Source organism: Drosophila virilis, chromosome 4, assembly GCF_030788295.1.
Source record: "Drosophila virilis strain 15010-1051.87 chromosome 4, Dvir_AGI_RSII-ME, whole genome shotgun sequence".
Lineage (NCBI taxonomy): Eukaryota > Metazoa > Arthropoda > Insecta > Diptera > Drosophilidae > Drosophila > Drosophila virilis.
The window spans coordinates 23,491,573-23,515,414 of record NC_091546.1 but is presented as its reverse complement, the minus strand read 5'-3'; the positions used below and the strand labels follow the sequence as shown (position 1 = coordinate 23,515,414).

The following is a 23,842-nucleotide window of genomic DNA, read 5'->3' as shown; positions in this document are numbered from 1 at the left end:
CCTCCATGGGTGTCGCTCCTGGTCACACACATATATACTCTATATATATATATATATATATATATATATATATATATGTATGTATATACTCTATACGCGACGGGTGACGAGTACGTTGGCTCAGACATGGGCGGCTGGCAGCGCGTCGACCGTTGACACAGAAATCATATTAATATAAATTAACGATGTGGAAAATTTAGTTTAGTAGTGAAAATGGCGCCCGAAGCGCCCAGAACGAAGTCAACTCTGGTGTGGCTCTCACGTCGCCAGCTCATCAGTCAAATGGCACAGCTCTCAAATCCCACAACTGGCATCCTATGGAGAAATTCTTTAACTCTTGTTGTTGTTTTGTTTTTGCCTGTCGCATACCCTGTACACGATTTGTACATAATTCGTAATTCGGATTCACTTTTGGCATTCACTGCATCAATCTCCATCTACTGGAATCGCCTGCTTTGCCGTATTTTCAATTAATTGGCGCTCTACTGCACTGCACTTGGCGTCGTCGCCAAATGGTAGATTGTCTATGGAACAGCGCTCGTGGCTAATAACTTCCGCCTAGACATAATCATAATCCGATTATACCGACGTATTCCCTACGTCACGTGTGCTTCATCGGTTAGCCGGCTAGAGGGGGGTTGATGTAGTGGAAGGGCAGCGTATTGTGCTGCTTGAAAATGTTGTTGACTATAAATTGATTAAGCTAACTTTTTTTTACAACTATAAAGACAAGCATTCGTACTGCCCTAGTCGACAACAAGGATACCCTGTATAAATTAAATGGAATCCGACAATCGCTCGCAAATAAAACGCTTCGTTGGTTCAAGACCTTTTTTTTTGAGTGCCATTTGCACAAACAACAATGCTCCATTTTAAGCTTATAGCCAAAAATAGTTATTATAAACAGAAGAAGCAAAATATTATTTCTAACAAATTCTATCTTAAACAAAATCCTAGCATTTTATATGTATTTAATTAATTGTCTTACACACTTTCTTGAACTCTAATTTAAAGCTTTTGGCTTCTGAGTTTAAGCTAAATTTCAGCTAAATTTGATATTGTATTAATACCCACTTTAAGAAATGGTTATGTCTTCCATAACTCATGTCATTGACATTACAGGGTATTTTAATTATGCCTTGAGTAGGCAACTCATTAGGCTTGTTTTAAAGTATGTGTTGTTCTTGCATGTTTTCAGGTGAAGCTGTGTGTATTTTTTTTTTTGCATTTTCAGTAATTGTAATTGGAAATTTTAAGAAATTTGCTTAAATTAAAAAATCATATTGTAAATTTTATGAATTGAAAATTAATCTAGATAATATATTCTTACTCAACTTTCATACGCCACAAAAATCTACCAAGACATGTACTTTTTTTCTTATTTCCAGCAAATTTGTCCTAAAAACATGGAATGCTTACATCTATTCAGATGGATAGATGATCCAACATCCAAACTCAAACGTTTAGAGGAATACATAGTATGTGTGGGTTATATATAGATGCATGTAAGTAGATGTTTATGCATTCACCTGATTTTCAACCTATTTATATTTATTTAAATTTAAATTATAATAATTGTGATTTTTTCAACAAGCTGTCTGTCTGTCTACAACTCTCGACTCAAACTCAGCTCCATCATTCATTTCAAAATCTTTAAAACTACGTTTTTTTTCAAAAATTCCCATCCGAGTTAGTATTATGCTCCTGTTACGCCTGATGCACCCATCTCGAGTTCAGGGTACAATTCGTCGTATATAAAATGGTTTTTTATTTGTTTGACTGGTTTATAGTTATAATGCACATAAATTCAATAACAAGTGGCAGAAAATTGAAAAAAGAACGGTTTTTGTTTTTTTTTTTCGAAAACCCATTTTAGTTTATTACTCAAAATATGCTGTATAACGTTTATTGCTAAATAATAAAATGAATGATTTCAAAATTGTCAAAAGTATTCTGGCAACAAATGCAAAAAAGAAAAGAACAACAAATATGATTACAGTTAGCGGCCGCCGCACAGGGTTTTATAAACATGATGTGATTAAGAACAAATAAGGTTTTCGCATAAGTTTTTTTTTTAATCTTTGAATTTGAGTGCCAATTATTGTGGCACATTGGCCTGTGCGGCATTCTGTGTTGTTGTGTTGTCCTAGGCCAGCACTGGCTAAAATTGTCGAAGTCGCTGCGAGGCGACTTGTCATAAGTGCCAAAATGCTGGCCAGGACGGGCAGCTAAAGCTGTGGGCATGTTGGTTTTGCATTTGTCGCCGAATGCAGCGGGAAGTGTGTGAAGTTGGGATATTATTTATCTTATATGTGGGGCGGGTTAGGATCTGGGGTTTTTCAATGTGACAATAACGATAACGATAACTTTGCAAAGAGCATTAAAATTAAGTGTGAGGAAAAACATGATTTTGAACTTGAGGCAACAGTTTCTATTGCTTGCGCTCCCTGTAGAACTCGCGTATGAGCTGGCGCAAATAGCGCGATTCGTGCTGCCGCTCGGAGAGTGTGCGACGCAGCGCCTCGTTGGCTTGCATCAGTTCCTGCTCCTCGCCGAGCACATGCTCCATTTCCATTTTCTTCTTCTGGCGATAGCGTGTGGCCGCATTTTTGTTCTGCTCTTTTTTTCTTATCTTGCGATCCTCCACGCCGCGTCCGTAGGTGCGCGTTCGCTTTTTGGCCTTTGATGAACTGCTGCTGCTGGCAGATAATGTCGACTGCTGCTCCTCGCCGATGCTGTGTACGGGTGAGCTACTGCTGCTCTCGGGCAGCCAGTCCTCGTCCGCATCCGCAATGCTGCTGTCAGCGGCGCTGATGTCACCGTTGCTGCTGCTGCTACTGCTGCTGCTACTACTGCATCCCAGGGATGATGATGCCTGCGATTCGCAGTCATCGTTGTACTGCTCCCAGTTGATCGGCAGCTGCAGCTCTTGGGCGCGCATGTTGACAATGTCATCAACTAATTGGGTTTCGCGTGTGATTTCATTGACCGGCACCCAGTTGTTGAAGCCGTAGGCCGCACCTGCAGCAGCTCCTGTTCCTGTTGTAGCTTCCGTGGCATACGACAGCTGTGGATAATAAATGTGTTAATGCAATTGTTGCCAAAGTATAGATATTCTTTTTTTACTCACCACCTTCGGCTCCTGTTTGACGAGCTGCGGATGATGCTGCTGCTGCTGCAGCTGTTGATGAGCATCGAAATGAGGCGGCGATTGCGGCGGCGTCAGTTGTTGTAATATCAAAGACGAGTCGCCATGTTGGAAATCAGCGGCATTTGCAGTCACCTGCACTTTGGTTATGGGCAGCATGTCCTGCGACACCACATCGACGTGCTGTGGGAAGCCTGTCGTTTCATAGTCGATGTAATGCGGCGCCTTTTGGTCTAGAAGGCACTCTGAAAATTGAAGGCAAAAAAGTATATGATTATTTATTAATTGACAAAAGGGGTTTTACATTTTTTGTTTGGTTATAAAAATTGTTATTATTAGTATCCCAAATTTATTCAAAGATGGAACTGCTTTCTGCTTATAATGATAAATATAAATTTACCATAAATAACTCTTAAGCTATTTCAATGAAAGATTCGTTTACCTTTGAACTATGGTACAGGTTTTGCCACTTCCAACAGCTGAACCCAGCTAAACCCAATGGAAATTTACAAATTGAAACTATGAATTTTATTGCTTTTTGAAATAGCATTATTAATACGCAGCTGTTACCTATAGGTCCATAAAACTTGGCAAGCTGTTTTATCCGGGTTCAACTTTCATTTTTTATTTAAATTTTTCTAGATCACTTTGTAAGGGTCCACCCTTGTACTTGAGTCTTAAAATATGCATATATTCATAGTCATATATAAATCGGAATCGGAAATAAGAGGGTCTCTTTAGACAGAAACTTACAAGATCTTTATATTTATATATTTTTTTTTAAATAAGTAAATATTTGTGTTTCTTATCAATTTGGCAGAAAATCAATAGCGAAAATTCTCGAAAAATAAAATTTTCTTACTTATCGATTTTCTAATATTTTCATAGGTACTTGATGCTAAGCGAATGCCAGCTTTTCGACTCGGATATATATTGATTATTTGTTACCAAAAATTAACTTAATATTTTAAAAGACTTTGTGGCCTTTTCTTTGATCAATATTATACAGATATCTATGACTGTTGTCTGTATTCTGTACAAATAAGAACTACGTCGTAATATCAGAACTCGTGTTGTCGTTCTTGTGCTTCTTCTTCGTCTTCTTCTATGCTCAATTCAAAGCTATTTCCATTAGACGTGAAGGACGCCTCGGCTGGACCATGTGGAGCGACGTCTCGTAAATATTTGCATATTGATTGTGGCATATTTTCAGCTCTAGTTGTTGTTTCCAATTCATTTATTGATTCTCACTTGAAGAGAGACGACAAATATTGAAATTAGTTCGCTGGCAACTCAACGATTTGATTATTTGTCTTGTCGCTGTCGAGTTTCATTTCAATTGAGCAGCGGCATCGACCGTCAGAGGTTATCATCAGCTGGCACCCTGGTCCCCGATACAGTTGCCAAGTGCAGTCAGTCCATAAAGAGGTCCATATATATATATATTTATGTTATGCATATAGAACTCTGCTGGACAGTCCGAGTGGCAGAGAGCGATCTGAAATGACCTTCGCCTGCCCACCTGTGGAACACCCGCCGTTGGCACCTTGGGCTGGGTCGCATTCTCCATAGACACTCGCTATTGATTAGCATAACTTGTTCCGCACATAACTCTCGCGCGATAAACAGAGCAAGTGCCAACTGTTGACTGCGAATTGCATTGAAAACTATTTACATAAAAATCTAGTTTTCAATTTACAACACAATCCTCTACTCACTGCACCTACTTCATATATCGGGCGTGCCCAGATTAACCGATTGAAATATTTCTATGCCAGACTCTAGAATATATAATCGAATATCGAATCATAGCTGAATATATAAATAGCAATGGAAAGTTAAACTACCTTAGCTACTTTGTTGCCAATGGAACGTTTACGTAGCTCGGCCCTTACAAATTGTCAGCTTATTGTGGGCGAAATACCTTCATGATACTATATTGCAGTATTTGTAAATAGATTTATTAGTCAGTAAGTTGTTGTTTGGCTAGAGATTTGTCTACCCAGTTGTCAAGCTTTTAGGTTTAATGACCTATTCACGTGTTTCTTCATTAAAAATTCACCATACAATAGTTAGCCCAAGGTAATGTTAAATGGAGATCTACGATCCATAGGAGGCACAATAGACCTTTTCGAGAAGCCCTTCATTAATAATAATAAAACCTTTAAAATATGGGTACACAACTAGGAAGCTAAAACGTTCACAAATCAGTTTAAATAGCTTGCTTTTTGTATTAAAAAATATAATTTTACAGAATTTATAATTTTTTGCATATTAGAATGGAGTATGAAACCAAAGAATTCAAATTTGGGATGAACATAATTTGAATATTATTAATAAAATTTTAAAGTTTTTTTTTTTATTAGTTCTGCTTTAGTTTAGGAAATCAAATATGAATGGTTTTATGTGATTAAATTTAGTTGTAAAATAATTTTGATAAATTACAAAGTCTGCCCAGAATCGAGCTAATTATTATATATTTACTAATACAATTTGCAAAAGGGCTAAGATAATATGAGAGAACTGTTGTTGTTTTCTAGATTAATAGTGAGAACTATATACATGATAGTTCCGTAACAAAACTGTAGTCGGAGTAATGCCTTACGGATTCGAGTCCATGGCTCATTTATATGAATTCATGACTGTGATATTTGAAAGATATGTCAATGCAAGTTCCAGTCTAGGGCTAAAACAGATGAATTCTAGTCTGTGCTATTTAATAGATTAATATTTTCTGAATAGATCACATACCAAGAATTATAATAAAGATAAAGCAAATCAATATTCTACGTACTTCGTGAGTAAATACTCAGAATTATAATAGAAATATATTTATTGTATATGTGTTCTACGCATTTCGCTACAACAGAAATAAATCCTCGCTCTGCGTAAAGAAATGTGTGTGTATTATATATATATATATATATATATATTGTGTAGTTAGTTGAAATCGTGTCCTACATTTGGTCTGCAAACTACGCAATTCGCAGTTGCAGTCGAGAGCTCAGCTCTGAAAGCTCAGACATTGGACACACACAAATCAGAGATTAAAGCAAACAATGTTGCCATTGCGAATAGCAAATAGAACAGGGGACAGCAGAAAAAAAAAAAATATTACAAAAAAAAAAGCAATGCCAATTCGCACTATCGCTGTATATATACATGTATATTTGAAAAGTAATATATTAACTATAAATGGGGGCATGATTAAAAACAACCTTGGCGTTGGAAATCTATACGCTCATGCATATACATACATATACACATACATATACATGTATATAAATGTATATATGGAATATATTAGCTGTAAAGCTAAGCAGCTTGTCTAGAAGAGTTTTGAGTAGAAAAAGGCCTGAAATTTCCCATAAAGTATTGGGTTTTACGCCAGGAAATCAGCACAGTTCAAAATGTAAACAAGTTTATAGCTAAATTTTAATTCTTTAATTTTTGCTGATTTTCCTGTGTTTTCTTCTTGTTAAGTAGGTTATTAGGTCAAGGTCACAGAAAGCCCATAAAACTGCGGCACATCTTGTCAAATGGTTAGGCGCTTTTACCAATTTTAAATAAGCAAGTATATGTAATAGCCTTTTTCTTAATATTTGGCAAGGGCGCGTCCGTTGGGCTTTTGTGTAGAAAGCATAAAATGCAAATGAAATTTATAAATACTCAACTGAAAGCGAGGCAATCGCTGGAAATGGAAAACAATAAACAATAATAAAAAGAAGTGCCAGAATATATACACATATATTTATATATATATATGAGTATATATGATAAACCCGCCTGACCGGAAAGTCATCTTTGTTAATCGTTCAGACTGTGCAACAAAACAAAAAAGGCGCAAACACAGTTAAGCGAAAGAAATAAAAATATGTTTTCGTTTTGTTTGATCAGACAGACCTAGAGATATTTGTGATATTCAAAAAAACAAGACACGTTTGTACAACTAAACAAACTAAATAGACTCAGGCCAGCAGCCAAGTCTGAAATCAGAGCTGTAATTTCATTGATTGATTATTATTTTCCATTAATTCATAACACTTAGCTGTCTGTGTCTTATATTCATCATTGTCTTACTAGAGTTTTGATAGCACAAGCACACAAGGAATACACAGATCTTTGTGGAATTTGTAATAAATTCTCATCGGGTTTGCTTCTCAAAAAACTTTCTAAAATGTTGCTTATTAATATACATAAAATGCATTGTTCTATTGTAGACTTTAATCAGGAGTAGATTGTATTTCCTTGTTTCTTTTCTTTACTGATCTTCAATCAGTTCATATTCCATTCATTTTGTCATGAAATGTGTAGTGTATGACATCTCTGATCCCATAAAGTATTTATATTCGTGATCAGCTTCAACAGTCGAGGAGTCTTTTTCATTTTGTTACGTATATTTGAACTGGCCAGATCGGTTGAAAAGAAGCTGCTTGTAAAATGTTTTTTTTAAAGATATTTTCATGAAAACCCCACATTGATAAACTTCTCTGTTCTCTGATATCTGCAAGCCCGCAAAGCAAATGACTTCTTGGGTATTAGATATTCTTACTAAAGTTTTGTTTTTCATTTAAGCGCTTGCCGTATAGAGAATTTTGATTCAGTTAAGGTCTAAAGTCTGTGTCTAAAGAATCTATTGTATTATTTCTGCAATTGGCAGTTCACAACTAAAAATCGGATAGTCTTAGTTCGCTACAACAAGTTCCCATTTCACTTCCAAGATCCTATTCAAGTTGGCGTTTCGTATTGTTTAATACAGTATTTGGATTAGCTCCTCGAACTGACGCTTATGAAAATAATGTTTTCAAGTGAGCTTTGGATACATAATATATATTAAAATGATCTTAAATTATAATATCCACTTATAAACTGGCTTAGGAATCGAATCGACTTGAAACTCACACACAAATGACCCAGAGCTCTACTTTAAAGTTTAGATTGTAATATACAAACATTATGTAAGCTTACTATTAAATGTTGAAGTATGTAAATAATGCTTTCATACTCTGGTTTAATCGGGTAAACAAATTGCATTTGTTCAGTCATAAAAGCAATCTAGCTATCAGATACGTCGAATCTACTTTAAGCAAAGAACTCGCCTACATAGATATATAAAGCATAATCAGGTTTTCAAGGTCTGCTTGACGTAAACATAACAGAACGCGAGTTGTAAATAAAATATGATTAGGCTTATTTAGCTATAGATATATGTATATACTAACCGTAGGCTTGTTGCATAAATATATAGCTGCTCATTATTGCGGCAGCAGCGACTCAGATTCAGAAAGAGATATCGAATTGCAATGAAAAAATGTGGCAAAACAAAGGGCAGTAAAGAGAGGTTTGGAGTAATTTATAAAAAAAAACTATATTTAACTAAATATTAGATGTAGATGAACGCTGAAAGCGTACAGAAAAATCTACAAAAAAAAAAAAAAACGAAACTAAAACGAGAACTAAACTAAAAGAAAACGTTTCAACTAATTGCTAGATTAACGAGATGCGCGTTTTAAAAAAATATATTTGCAACAGTTCGAGAATTTGACAGGCAAAATAAACCTGCTGAATAAAAATTAATAAAAGTGAGACAGAGAGAGAGAGAAAAAAAAATCACAGCGAATTTTGAACGGGTATCAAAAAAATAATGTTTGGCTCAAAGCAAACGACGAATGGGCCAAGTTAATAACAAGCAAAACGTGTGGGGCGGATACACACGCACACGCACACACACACACACTCACGCTGCGTAACACTTGGTAAATGTGTGTGCAGGGATTAAGGACTACTGGAGGGTGGGGGGGTGATATTTCTGGTCAACTGCTGCCGCAAATACTTCAAAGGCGTGGCAGCGGCAATGCAGGTTGTTTTTTTTTTTTTACTTTTTTATTTGTATTTTTTTTTGTTTTTCTGTTGGGCTGCTTGTGGGGCGCTTGGCTTGGCTTTGTTCCCCTTGTTGGGCCGTTTAGCGTCGCTTCACCAACTTTTGCGAATTGATCACAATTTCACGGTTCCACATGTAACGGTATCCACAGTGTGGTATCATGCTCACAAAGTCCTTTGCGCACACAAACGAATGCTGGCCGAAATGTTGCAACCGTTGCCCCAGCTTACGTATGGCCTAAACAGAGACAGCGCGTGCCGCTCACGCAGTTGGTACGCGCACAGAGGTAGCGAGAGCGAGACTGATAGACTGTTAGAGAGGGGGAGGAGAGAGAGAGAGGTGTGTTGCACGTTGATCAGCTACATATAGTTGGCTTTTGTGTGGAGCACCTCAGACGCACGCGTTTCGTATTGTTTGGCGCCGTCGTTGCGAATTTCGTGAGTTTGACAGTCTCGGCCACAGTTTGAGAGCCAACTGGACGCTGCTCAAATATAAAATATTCCAATTCGATTTCGATTTCGAGTAAATTCCACGTTATTTTCCGTTACGCTTTTTTTTTGTTTTGCGCGTTTCAAAACGCCAAGACGTGCGCTTTCTTGTTGTTGTTGTTGTTATTATTTTATTTTATTTTTTATTGCTGTCTGTTTTTGCCTTGCTTCTTTTTTCGCTTGAAGGCAGTTTCTTTGTTTTCCAGTATTTGTTGTTGTTGTTGTTGTTTTCGTTATTTTCGTAACTAAAAACCACAAGCCGTGTTTTAAGCCGAGCGCACGCGTCAGAGTAACGATTTGTACTGAGCATTGTGCGCGCAGCGCGCACGGTTTTTGCCCTGGCCAAGTCATCGAAATACGAAAGAGCGAGAGAGAACGGGAGAGAGTGGGCGCGTGTGTGTGCGTGTGTGTGTCTGTGGGAGACAACAGCCTTGCAATAAGATAAATCTCCGGCGCCGTCTCTCGATCAGCTGCCGAGCACAAAAACCCGAATGCACGAAGCTTACAAATCAACAACTGTTGCACAGTGGGACAGAAACCAAAACTCACTGTGAATCTAATATGAGCTATATTCGAATATGTAATGTACCACAAAATACAAACAAATATTAAATCTTTAAGACTTAAGCCCAAACTAATAATATTTAATTGTATAGAGCATACATTTCGAATCTTTCATAAATGATATATCGTTTCTTAAGCGATTCGAATTCCAATTTTGAAGATCTTACTGGGCTTCAGGGGTTTTATTTCAATTAATTGTTTTTCTAGTTAAAGTATCTTTCTGTATATTCCTAGAGGCTCAATAGGCATATGTGATTCTTTTTTGTATGTTATAAAACAATACGTATAGATACCCATTAGTGATACCACTTGCAGCAGGTTATGGGAAATTATCATGATAATGTGGCTTAACTTTTCCGTAAACTCAGGAGCACCCAGTCTACTTTTTAAAAAGCACGCTCTCTGGCATTTTCACAAACAATATTTACTCACTGTGCTGCGAACTCTGAACAGCGCTTTATACCATATATTGAATATGTGTTTTGATGCACATTATCAATAATGTTTTTTATGAATATACGTAAGTGCGGGCAGCCGACAGGTCTCGGTGTACAAGCGCAAGCCCAAACCCCCCCATAGCAGTGATAGGCATCCAAATTTAAGCTGCACATTTCGACGACATATTTATGACAAATAAAATCGGCCAGACAATTCGAGACCCCAGTCGAAACAAGGTGACGTTCAATGAACTTGACTCAAGATTCAACCCAGAATGCAATTCGAACAGATAGAAAGTGGCCTGTTTGGCTAGCTCAAGAGCAGGTTGTCCATTTGAAAGAAAGTGATCTATAATAATAACAATAATATTTCTATAATACTATATATTTCCTCTACCGATAAGTTGAGCATGTGACAAGGCCGAAGAAGAAAAAAGTCAGTTGCGGAGTTCAATGACAGCGCCCTATATAGAGATCGCTCTCTCTCTCTCTCTCTCTCTCTCTCGTCTATCTCTTTCTCCTTCGATCTCTCTTAATCTCAGTCTTTATGTTTCCTCGGCGAAGAAGGCGGAATTTAGTCTAAAGAGCCTGTCATAAAGGCAGACCAAGCCCCAAAAAATCCATACAAAAATGGGGGGCACGTCCACCGGCAGAGCGAAAAGTTTAAATTTAAAACAAAGAAATTATCAACTTAAATTTCCTGTTGAAATTCCAAAAGACAAAAAAAAAAAAAAAAAACAATATTAATTTATGCCAAAAAAAATTTCCATCACAAATAAAGATCAACAACTGGTTCATTGATCTGTCAGCTGATAAGTCCTTGAACCTGCAAGAAGGTCTATTGTATTTTGTACAGGGTATTAAAAGCGGTTTCAAATCAATTTCAATTTCTGGTTTACAGCTTGAAAGCGTGCCGACCTTCAACAAAATTGCTTCAAATTTGTATTTTTTCGAGTTCTTAAAAAACTTGTAATGAGCGCGACTGAGAAAAGAAACTCAGTTGACTTAATATCTCTTAGATCTCAGATCTCTAAAATTCAAACTTAACAATATCCAACAAACACCGAAAGAGATTTCACACATTCACACATTCAAAGAAAATCCAAACAACAAACCATTTTTAGCTTCTCTTGTTGTCTTTTTAGCCAAGCGCTCTGCTCTGCTCTGACCAAGTTTATAGTGAATTATAATTACGTTGCAAATAATGCCAAATACCAAAACACAAAAAAATCGCTACTGTTAATAAAAAAAAAACAACATTCGAACCGGTTTCTTGCCACTGCACCCTAATAAAACCTGCCAACTATTCATAATTTGTTTAACATTCATTTAAAAAAAAAAAAGAAGAGATTTAAACAAATGCAGAAAAAAACATTTGGAAATTTTATGAAATTCCGGTTGAAATTATATACATATATGCAAAGAAGTAACAAATTAGTCAATAATCCCAAGCATTATGGGTTATTTTAAAAGCTTATTATGAGCCTGAAGATACTCCAAGATATAAAACTTAAACAAAAAATAAGAATATAAGCCTTTTTCAGCTGAAAACGAAATATGTTTTATGTTTTAGCCAAAATTAAAAAGGGTTTGGTCAATAAGTAATCGATTTAGTTTATGGTAATCTCACTTAATTTAAAAAAAAAAATGCGAAAGGTAATTTCAGTTTAGTCAAAATAGTGTCCGACTTCCAAAAAAAAAAAAATAAATAAACAAATATCCGTCAGTTAAAAGAGATATTAGCGTGATTCAGTTTTGAGACCCAGAAACAGGTTTTAAAGAGATCGTTTAAGGGTACTTCGTATTCAAAACACAACAAAACAAGCTCAGCTCGAACATTTTTTGTCTACATTTTTCCAGACGTTCAAAGTTCGACTTTGTTATGAAATGTTTGTTTTGGGTGTTGGTATATGAACTAAAGTACGTATATAAAATATTTGGAGACTAATGAATCGAAACAAAATGTTTCTTCTATTTAATTATTGTAACAATTATAATTTATGGAAAGTTTTCTGAAACAAAATGCAAATATAATTTGTAATCTCCCCTCATATGTATATAATATTGAAACAAATTTAATTGCAGAATAATAATCCAAGTTTCTTTTGGGTCTTAAAAACAATATAATGATTAATAAAATATATATTTGATACAGGTATTGTTCGAATGGTGAAATACTCACAAATTATCAGCGATATATAACTTATGAGTGTTTTTTCCATTTTCCAAGAAATACCGTTGACAAAAAACGATAAACATGTTCTTTATCGCAGCCGAAACTTGGCTCCAATTTATGAAGAACGTTTCAAATAATTAGCGTCGTATTTTTATGCACGCGTATTATTTGGTTTAATTATTGCCTAACAAATACGTATCACATTTTTATATTTATAATATTCCTTTGAATGTGCTGCTTGACACGTTGTAATTCCCAACAAGTAAACTACTTGCAAGGGAGGTTGCAGCCGTTAATAGAGAGCCTCCAGAAATAGCTACAAGTTAATCTTCTTTTTTATATGAATATTTAGTTAATCTTTTCAAACAATTGGGACAGACTAGTCTAGTCTTCAAGATAAAACCAGTCTAGACTGTAGCTAACCCAAATTAAATATATATATATAATATTAGTTAAGCTCGCGTCTAATCCTGTTAACCTGCTTATCTCGGCTAGGCACTGAGCCAAACCTTGTTAACTTGCCTTCATCCTTGAGATCCGAAAATTCGACAACGAAATCCTCGTCACTCAGCAAACCCATAGTTGCAGCCTTTTGCAAAATGTCCGCCTCGTCGACGCTTAAGAGCGTAATACCTATAAAGATCGAACATATATAATATAAATAAACTTGATTGTATTTTATTTGCTGACCATTTGCAAAGTTATCGTCATAGAGGAAAGTGATTGTTGGGTCGTCAAGCGAAAAGAGCTCGCTGGCCACTGCCGAAGGCGGCGATGCTGGCTCCAGCTTCGGATCCCAGAACAACTCTTGGGGCAAATCTAAACTCTCCATTGTCATATGTGTAGTCAAAGGCGAAATCAGAATCTAAATTTGATGTGCTATATGGTGAATATATTGAAGACGTTTCGTAGAATGTGATGAACGCTGGTTGTTGTTGTTGTGAGGACGCCATGGTGGCACTGCAATTGGGAGCAAAAAAGAAAACAAATGTTTGATTAATATACATTACTTGGCACTATTTGGCTGACCTGCACTGTATGGCGCGCTTGAATTGATAAACAAATTGTACAACTCATTCGAAACTGCAGCTAGACATAAACAAAACACAAATTGCCTGTTCAGACTACGTCAACAGCTGATAAGCCCTTAGGACCATGTCCAACCCCATGTCAAGTGCTAAACTTGTTCTATAAAAATTTGCATAAGGCCTGAAGTTGAGCCAAGGGGTGCAAACTAGAGATGGGAGAGTGCCTGGCATGATCAGCTTCAATTTGTTGGGATTAAATGAATAAACTCTGATGATTTGCCATGTTCATTTTAATTTTTCTACTAGAACTCTTTTCTAAATGAATTTTAAGCGATTCTCTATTTAAGGCACGAAATTTAACACGAACACGTCGTGTTGAGTCACGCGTTAATGATGGGCAAAACACGATACGAGCCTAGCTTTAGTTCGCATTGCCATATAAAAACATTTCTCTCATCAACAAATAACTGCTTGCTATGTGCACGGGCAGCGCAGTCGACGTCAAAATCGCATACTTGTGCAGTGAGTGAATGAGATCGGTAAATAGAATGATTCACGAGCCGCTGCACGTGCTGTAGCATGTGGCAAGGTGAAGAAGCAATTGCCGCGCTTAAGTTTACGCAACTGACCAGGTGATTGCATCAGCCAATTTCAATGATACCGCTGTCTGGAGTACTGGGCTGTTGCATGCCACAAGCAAGTGGTAAACATTTCTGCCACGTTACCATGAATCGACAAAACAGGCAACAAACACATTGGCAGCCATGACTGTTTATATACAAGTCCGTGTGTGGTTGTGAGCGTGCATGTGTGTGTGCGCCATTGCGAAATTGTTGCACTCTTGCATTGTTCGCAGTTGTTCAATATTGGTACTTACAATATTTTTGTTAACATTTTCATAACTTTGTGTGTTGGGGCACTGTTCGTGCTTGTGTTTTGTTTGCGCGCAAACTATAAAGCCATTTTTATTTCCATATAAATGCAAAATACACGAGCGAAAATATTTGGACCTTTTTGCGTTTCATTTGGAACGATACTGAACTGGTGTTCCGTGTTCCGGAACTACTTGAACTCTATGGTTCCAATGAACGTATGTTAGTGAACAACAGTGACTCATTTGCGCAACTTTCGTCAACGGTAAGCAACTAAGAGTTCCGTGTATTTTTGAACTGAAAAACATATCAAATAACTTATTTTATATCGGTATCAAATCTTTATAACAGAATTATTTCCAACAAGTTATAGTTTTATCTTTTTGGGTCTTCACATGTTGTTTCAAGGAATAGTTTCTAAAAAGCAACCGAAATTGTATAAAATTAAATTGTGCTGGTTTTACAAGCACTGTTAACAGACTGTTAACGCTACAGCAAATTACTTTCGTTAAGTAAATTTCGATGTGCCTGTCAGGTTTTGTCTTGCTGCTAGCGTACATCTGACGCTCACGCAGTTTGGTATTTTTTAGTCAATTTTAGTGTTGTGTAGTCGCAAAAGCAAATTAATTAATATGAGTGCTTAAATTACAATTAAAATTACGTGAAAACACACGCTTGCGCGTTAAACTCGTATATTCGCTATATATAAACTGAACGCCTGCTTGGCAATTGGAGACGCGCCCCCAACGCGTAGCTCATGTGCATGTGTGTGTGTGTGTGTGTGTGCACGATGTAACTACAAATGGATAAAAGCAGAGGTCAAAAGTGCACGCAGGCAAGAAAAAAGGGCAAATCCAGTGGTCAGCAAATGCTAGTTGTGACGTAAATGGCAGACTGCGCTTTAAATTCGCTTATTGGTTGTGACCAATTGGGCGGAACATAAAACGGGACTCGGTGGCAATTGTTTTTGTTATGCACAGCGCACGTATATCGATGCGAGTATGTGTAAGTAAATATGTGCAGGCGCAGCCTACGCCATCGTCGTAGCTGAATGTTGTTGCTTCTTCTTGCACGCCCAGCCAGTCACATTTAGCGCCAGATTCCTATGTTGATAAGGCGCGTGTGTGCGAGAGAGCAATAGTAAGTCAACCGCTAGAAAGAGCGAGAGCAGAAGAGTAATAGAGAGAGCGCAAGCTGCTAGCGTCAGCTGTTTTATGTTTTGATTGTGTGCGCTGGGCAATAATAAACGCAATCGCACAGGTTTTGTTCGTTCAGCCTGAGTTCTTGAGTTTCTGCGAGCCGCCGATCAGTACCGTTTGTGAAATTGAAAAGTCATCAACGTCTGTGCCGCCGCGTGCCATACGAAGCAAACAAGCAAAAATTTCACACAAGCTTTTCATTATCAGCGCCAATTAACTGACATCGCATTTCTAATAGTTGCGTGTGCGTTAGCTTGCAAGTGTATGTGCAGGCGTTTCTGTGTGAATTGTGACGCGTTAAAAGCGGGGCGTGTTCGCCATTAGAAAAACAAAACGAGCTGTAAAGCAAACAGCAAAAACAAACGCAACAAGTGCATAGGCGCTAAACAACAAAAAGTGTTGAAATTATAAAAAGAAAACGTAATAAATGTTGCTACAATTAAGAAAATTTGTTAATTACTAAAAATATCAACAAAATAGTAGAAAATGCAAACAGCACAACAGTATAAATAAAAGTGCAAATTGACAAAACAACAAAAATACAAAACAGGAGCAACAAATTTGTCATAAATAAACCAAAGTGTTAATTAAAGATTTTCAAAGTTAAATAATTAAATTGTTAAGCTTTTAGAGAACTAAGAAATATGCAAATGCGTTAACAATAATAAATATACAAATATTAATAGATATTAATTGTAAGAAATGCCTGAAACGTGCCAAACTAATTAATTAACATTTTGCACAGCTCAAATTTTGTTGCAAACGCATAATGACAAGCATAAACACGAGCTAAAAATCCGAAGCTCCAAACAAAATATTTGCACCTGCTCACACTACAAAGTAAATAAAAACCAAAACAAACAAAAGCAACAATAAAAAAAATGATGTTGAACAAATACGAAATCTATCAACGCACAAACAACATGTTTCCCCACCAACAACAGCAACAACAACAACAACAACAACAACAGCAACAGCAACAACAACATCATCAGCAGATCCTAGCATCGCAACATCTACAGCAGCAACAGCTCACCCACTCGCACCCCCACCCCCACGCCCAGCCGCAGCTGCACTCGCTGTCCCATTCACTCTCCCCGCTGCAGTACATTGGCAGCGCTGCGGGCAGCACTGCAGCAGAGCTGGCCGCTGCCGCCGCAATGTTGGCTGCAAGCAAAGCCGAACGCGAGTCGATACACTCGGGTCAGTTTATGGTCTCACATTTTGAGGCCGAGGAGGCGCAGGATGATCTCGAGGACGATGGCGAGGTCAAGATGTTGGACCCGGAGGATCCGAGCCTTGATAAAGCCGGCGAGGCGACTAACACCTGCCGCGACGTGCAGCTCTATGTGCCACAGACTGTGGCGCATTTTCCGCGCATGGATCTGGATCGCGAGTGCGATGAGAACAGCATGGGCATGATCACCTCCCACCTGGAGATCGAGACGTCGCTGACCAAGCTCTTCAAGTGCATGAACCTGGCCTACAGGTGAGTCCAAACGGTTTAGGCCACGCGTCACGCGCGTGATAACATTCGCCCATTAATCTGGGTCTGGCCGAAAAGACGTGTCCGCACATGTCGCCGCAACGCTGGCGGCGACGTCGCCGCTCGGGTTACCTGGGCGCAACTTCGCTTTAATCGCTGTCTTTGTTTTCTGCTCCGTTTTCGATTTCTGCAAACGTTCGCAAATGCAGGCGAACAAAATGAAAACAACAAATAAATGAGAAAATCAGAAATCATAAATATGAAATATCAATGCAGGAAAACTGAAACGCATTTTTAAAAACATATACAACGACTTTTACATACTCTATAAATATAATAACCATGTTTATGGGAACGACAAGAGCGAACAATTTCCATATATTTCTTAAAATTAAAAATTGCCACGCCTGACTGAGAAAAAGATCAAAATTGTGGTGTATATATATGTGAGGTAGAGTATATGTATATTAGAAAATAGCAACTGCGTGGGGCTAAAAGTTAGAGGTCGCTGGCTCTAACTCAGCTGAAATTTTCAATTGTTTTTTCAATGTTTATTATTAAAATTTGGTAATTCTCGATTATTTGAAGAATTGTGACTGCCATTTCAATATTAAGTTCCACTCTTTATATAATAATTGTTGGTAAAATTTTTTGTCAGCTTGATGGAAAAATTTCCGAGGTTTGTAAAAGTAAGGAAATTAATTGAAATGAAACATATAATTCTGTTACGATCGACCACTGTAGACATCTATTCTTAATCAGTGTCAACAGGTGAAGTAATGCTACTTATATGCCCAGATAAAGTTTGTTTCCCACTTTCCGTTAACTCAGGTGTGCTATGAAGAGAATGTTGTTGCTCTTTGAAACTGTGTGTTGTACAAAATGCTTACCCAAATTACTATTTTAATAGCTAAAAATATGCTCACAGAACTACGGACACATCAAAATTTGATGGAAAAGTAAATGCGAAAAAGATAGATCATATAGTCCGTATATAATATTTGCTTGGGTTCCTGTAAGGCACGTAGCCCGAGATTTACGCTTTGTTTTCATTTGTTTTGTTGTTATTAGTTTTATTTTTTGCTACAACTTTTGACAAAGTCAGCAAGTTTGTTTATAATGGCGTATTTACTTTTGGTTGCGAGCAGAAGGCTCGCTGATGTTACCCGGCTTTATACGGTACTTACAAAATTTTTACTTTGTTGTTGCATATTCCTTAATTAGTTAAAAATTCAATATTATTCTCGTTGTGGACAACTTTAAATTCAATTTAAGGTGTCGTTTAACAATTGTTTTAACATTCTTTGAAAAGTCGAATGCTTATTGTGTAAAAAAGCTTTTAGGTTTTTCACTTATTTTCCACCCAGAGCGGGGGGTTAATACAGTCCATCAGTTCCCGTCAACATTTGTAATGCCAACTTGCTTACAAAATATTTTTCATTTTATGTTATTTTCATGATCATAATGAACGATAAAATCGTAAAGCTCTACGTGAGAGTATACTTATCGCACATGCCCGGCTCTTATGTTTGTATATACGTAATAATATATGTGTGCATATATGTGGACTTTATAGCGCATCTCTAATTCATATTGAGCACGTAGAAACGTTTTGTTTTGGCCTGCCCCTCGTCCTCCCCCCGCCATATCATAGTGCTAGAGTTCAAAGTTTTGGGTTCATTCAGTTCATTCAGTTTTAAGTCATCGAAGATCGTATGTTGCGTATTTTGTGCTTTTTTTCGTGCCGCTCTATTTTTAACATTGTGCCGCGCGGTTTTTTTTATAGTCAGCCTGTCGGTGTGGGGTTTAGCATATTCGTATTTTATGACCACGGCTTATCAGTTTGATAGTTAGATAGGCCTTGGGCTTTATTTATGTTTGCGTTCTCTTATCAGCCAGAGGCATTTTTGCAGGACTCCCATTCAGTTTTCTGTCCAGATCGCTGTGGCGTTGTTTTTTTTAGATAATATGCGCCGTAGGTGCTAACGCACGTGGATTAACTGTACAGTTGTTGCATGTGGGAGTTGTACACACGAGTGGATCTTTTGAGGGTATTTAAATCGGTATTTTGATAATGTCACGAAACAAAGAAGCTAACTAAGAGACGATTAAGTTATTGCCTGACAAGCTGAACAGCATATATTTCAGTTTTGCAAATTAATTTTCTATAGCTTAGCCCAGCTTCAAATCGAAATTCATAATAGAAAAAAAACTTATATTTGTATGCTTAATAGTCAATGATAACGTCTGGCTTCCATTTATTAATGGGGTATTCCGCTGCGAAAGCAATTCATTTAGAAAAGGAAACTAAACTGGATTAGTGCCAAATTGTTGTACCACAACAGGAAATGAAACGCAGCGTCAACTAAGTTAGTAGCTGTTCAGGAATGCGGCGGTGCGTTGGTGGCGCTTGGTATTCCGAGTGGTTCCATGAATGCAGCCAACTGTTAATGCCAGCGCTTCGAGTAGCTTGTTATGCAATTTGTTTTTGCTATAAAACTATTTGTAAGTGTGAGTCAATGATAACAGCAGATCGTGTGTCGTCCGTGTATTGATTAGTTAAGCATTGTTTATTATGTACTATATGCATTGATATTGATATTGATATTGATATAGATATAGATATTGAAATTGATATAGTACGTATATTGATTAATCAGAGTAATTGTTTTTGACAACCTCGCTCCAGCCCCCAAATGTCTTTTCCCAGTCAAATATTTCGATATTAGATTTACAACTATTTTTCCTCAAATCGAAACTAATCGATAGTTGACATTTTCATATTCAGCTGCGCACAAAATATGAAGGGGCAAGAGAGAAAAAAGGGAAAAATAAAAAAATTACTCAGATTTTATTTTGAGATTGTCGCCCAGGCGGGTTATGGGGCAAACTATTTATAGCCCGCAATCTGTCCATTCCTATACCTTATATTATTTATAAACAATTTATGCATTCTATTATTGTAAACTACACATATTAAGCATATATACTATAGTTTATATATTCAACAATTTTTCTTTTCTTTTAGTCAAAAGCTCACATCGCCCAAATGGAATCATTTTAAAGGCGTGCGTTTGCGCTGGAAGGACAAAATACGTCTTAACAATGTCATCTGGCGATGTTGGCACATGCAATGTGAGTAGAAATCATAGAACTAAAATATAACAAGGTTTAAAGTAACAACATAAAACAGTGAACACTCTGCTCACGGACGGTTCTGTTAGGCCAACGCCTATCTTAGCTGCAGATTTTTCTGTACATGTACGAGTAATAAATCTGGCAACCCCCATTAGACGAACACTTCTCTTAAGCGGACAAAAATTGCCCGACAATCGCATTCAACATAAGAGAATTGTCACTGCAGCTTTAGAGCATTTATTAATATTTAAAGTCATCTAATCGAATTAGCTTTAAATTTCAAAGTTATTCAATTTTTGACTAATTCGAAAAATATTTATAATATGTATATATACATTTATAAATTTTCTTTAAATTGCAAGTAGAGCAAGTAGGAGTTTCTAGTCGGGAGCTCCACACTCGGGGATACCCTGAGTTCTCTTCTACCAAATACAAATATATAATATAAATTTTAGAAACTACGTGTCAAATTTGGTGACTAGCTCTTATTATTTACCAAAATAGCTCAAAAAACAGGATTTCGATATAGATTCTTATCGATTACTTGGAAACGGGGCAAGCTATCGGGGCAATAAAATTTCAGGTTCTGAGATCCTTGCGTTCATACATGCGGACGGACGGACGGACATGGCTAGAACAACTCGAATGTTGATGCTTATAATAATACTACTGTGAAAATTACCTGAAAAACGTTGACTGTCGATTGCGATTATACATCAATTCGTTTAAAACTCTACAATCAAAAATTTGTAAATATTTTGCATATCTTAGCTGATCCGTAGATCGACTTCTTAAAGTTACCATAAGAAAAAACAATTGAAAGTTGGGCTCAGCTCCTATAAGAACATCTGTATGATTTAGTTAATGACGAATATATTTGGTTCAATTCCGATTCATTTATCAAACAAACAAGTCTGTAGAAAATATAGCTGTGGGCATTAGAAAAACCTTTATAGTTACATAGTTAATGACGACAATATTTATGATAATATTATGTCAAAAAAAAAAAACTGTTCACATAGCTTTTGATTAGGCCTAGATAACTACAACCCAAGGGTCGAAATTGTGGAGCAGACCGGAAACAGCAGCTCTTTCTCTTATTTGACAGAAGTGAAACGAGAGTTAAGTTTTGCATTAATTGAAAAATATTGTGATTATAATTTTGCAAATCATTAAATTCTTTGCCCAAATTGCTCCAATTTTTAAACAGAGCTGAACCAAATCTAAATTAAAATTTTCCAGCCGTGTCGGCATTGAAGCCGCCCGGCACGTGTCAGGGGCGTAAATAAATTACAAATCATTTACAAAATGAAAAAGAAAACAAAAATGTTTAATGAGTATTTCCTTGGGCGCGAAATGCTACACGTGCCAAGCTAATAGCAATACACAATTTGGCGAGCTGAGAGAGAACGGAAAAAAAAGCTAAAAGCTGGAAAAAAGCTTTCGAAGCGCAAACACAAACGCTCTTGATTACGCTCTACCGGAGATGAGTCGCATTTGCTTGTAGTTTTTCAACTGGTTTCTAATTATTATTATTACTTTTTTTTTTCTGCTTTTGTTTGTTTTGTTTTTTTGGCAGTCTCTCAAAATCGCAGTTGTAGTTGTAGTTGCCATAGCAGACGCGTCTATACTCTGCGTTGACCGTTGTCAAGCGTCTGGCAGCACGACGCGCTCTTCTTAGGCTTCTTATCAGTCGTCGGCTAGGCTTATCAGAGATGCCTGTCTGGCGTTTTGATCGTTCGCTCGCTTTTTTAAATACGTTTAAAATAATTTCGTTTGCATCAACTAGAACATATAAAGCCAGTGAAAAGCCTAAAATGTATGTATGCAAAGTTGCCACATTATTTGAAATATTTCAGCTTAAATACGAACGGGTGGCAACGCCAACATATTTATTTTGTTTCCTACCAAAGTTCGACATAATGCAAAACTCCTGGAAAATCCGTTCTGTGTTGTCTAAGGGTTTCTCTGTTGGAAATATTTTCATAAACTTTCCATTCTCTTACGTCACAAATGCGAGAGATGGTTGCCAAGATGTTACAAACTCGTCAACGGACGATTATCTCTAGAAATTGACGACAAACCGGCGACAACGGCAACTGCGACAAAGGCAAATGGAAAATTTTAGGTCTATTTATAAAGTGTTGTACTTGTAAACCCACCTACCTACATACTATGCACATCATACTTCTTGTCTCGCATTTAGCACTTAATACTCTACTCTACATACATATATGCTAAATGTTTATTCATGAGGTTAAGCATACTAGATTAACTGCATACCTAGCCCAAATGCGTGTTGCCTCGATCATTGGGCTGTAGAGTATGGACATCTGACAATTTTACCAAAAAATTAATATTCATCTATTTTTGTTAGTTTTTCGTTTTTTCTTGTATCTTATCTTGGGTTAGACTAATGGATTGATTCCAAGATTTGGCTGGCAAACGAAATATTCAGAAAACTTGCCACTAGAACGAAATAAAAAGGTTCCTTCTTGTCTAATTTAAATTATTTGCAATATAAACACACATCTTTAGCAAATATACTAAAGAAAAGTAGCATTCAATTTTTAGCAATAATGACACTTGGTAAGATTCTCAACTTATCGAAATTGAAATGACGTGAATAATGTTTACTTACATTAAATATAGAATAGAATAAAATGCCTTAATGTATTATATGACAAAGTTTAAATAATCAATCCATATTTTGCAAATAAACAATTCAAGAGTTGGGTTAAGGAAGCCTATATAAAAAAAGTTGTGCTTTTAAATGCAAAGCATTGTAAGTAATATAAAAACATATATACTATGTATTAGAAAATCGAAATGAAATATGGTATATTTATACCAACCGCGAACTACAATAATTTCATTGTGAAACTCATTTACATTTCACCATGCCTCAATTCATGGGCATTGTTTAGATGTACTGCAAAGTGTATATGCTTTGTAGATAATTTTGAATATCATTCTCTTGACTTTGTTGTATATAATAAAAAATTATAAAAAATAATAATAAAACGTCATTCTCCCGCGATTTATACACGTGTGGGTCGTTGTCATTGTCAACGCTGTTTTGGAGGCAGCTGAAAGCAGTTTGGCATCCCTCCGGAGCTATCTGGCAATGTTTGCTAATCTCGAGTCGAAATCTTATCTATACCTTTTGACGAGCTCTCTTCGTATATAGTACACAAACTAACCCATATGTGTTTTTTATTTTCTCCCTTTTTGCAGTTATACAAAAGCGGAGAACGCCGGTGTGTCAATTCGCATCGCCGCTGGACGTTGACATACATAGTAATCCCCAAGTAAGTAGTAACAGGTGGAACGTAATACTTAAGTGTCTAAAATGTGCGCGGTTAGATAATGATATATATATATATAAAAGTGTATACATACTATATACATAAATACAAACAGTG

At 36.7% G+C, this 23,842-nt stretch overlaps 2 protein-coding genes across 5 annotated transcripts in view; one reads left to right on the top strand and one right to left on the bottom strand.

The window, feature by feature from the left end:
• Positions 1-1,993: 1,993 nt before the first annotated feature.
• On the bottom strand, positions 1,994-14,765 carry crc (bZIP transcription factor crc). 2 transcript variants are annotated; one of them, XM_015169661.3, is made up of 5 exons: positions 14,600-14,765; positions 13,385-13,654; positions 13,217-13,327; positions 3,131-3,393; positions 1,994-3,067 (listed from the first exon to the last, which is right to left on the bottom strand). In XM_015169661.3, exons 2-5 carry the CDS (start codon positions 13,530-13,532, stop codon positions 2,432-2,434), a joined length of 1,158 nt encoding a protein of 385 aa, XP_015025147.1. In that variant the 5' UTR covers positions 13,533-13,654; positions 14,600-14,765; the 3' UTR covers positions 1,994-2,431. The 2 variants fall into 2 exon arrangements, with proteins under 2 accessions (XP_015025147.1, XP_002057892.1); XM_002057856.4 differs by lacking the exons at positions 13,217-13,327; positions 13,385-13,654; positions 14,600-14,765 and adding an exon at positions 8,371-8,511.
• A 416-nt stretch (positions 14,766-15,181) lies between these two features.
• Positions 15,182-23,842, top strand: part of Mondo (MLX interacting protein mondo) — a 30,648-nt gene continuing 21,987 nt past the window's right edge. Inside the window, exons 1-4 of one of the 3 annotated variants that reach the window (XM_070209397.1) lie at positions 15,182-15,429; positions 16,539-17,282; positions 20,308-20,414; positions 23,655-23,728. In XM_070209397.1, the coding sequence (XP_070065498.1) occupies positions 16,675-17,282; positions 20,308-20,414; positions 23,655-23,728 (789 nt within the window). In that variant the 5' untranslated portion in view covers positions 15,182-15,429; positions 16,539-16,674. Of the gene's footprint in view, positions 16,214-16,538; positions 17,283-20,307; positions 20,415-23,654; positions 23,729-23,842 lie in introns of all 3 variants that reach the window. The other 2 variants (XM_032437898.2, XM_032437897.2) reach the window with 2 other exon arrangements.

What these genes read in the sequence shown, in the direction of transcription:
- crc (XM_015169661.3), bottom strand. Translation starts at nt 13,532, where the DNA reads ATGACAATGGAGAGTTTAGATTTGCCCCAAGAGTTGTTCTGGGATCCG. An exon ending in TGACGATAACTTTGCAAATG is followed by an intron (nt 13,328 to 13,384) that starts GTCAGCAAATAA and finishes CGATCTTTATAG; the next exon opens with GTATTACGCTCTTAAGCGTC. An exon ending in TCAAACAGGAGCCGAAGGTG is followed by an intron (nt 3,068 to 3,130) that starts GTGAGTAAAAAA and finishes TATTATCCACAG; the next exon opens with CTGTCGTATGCCACGGAAGC.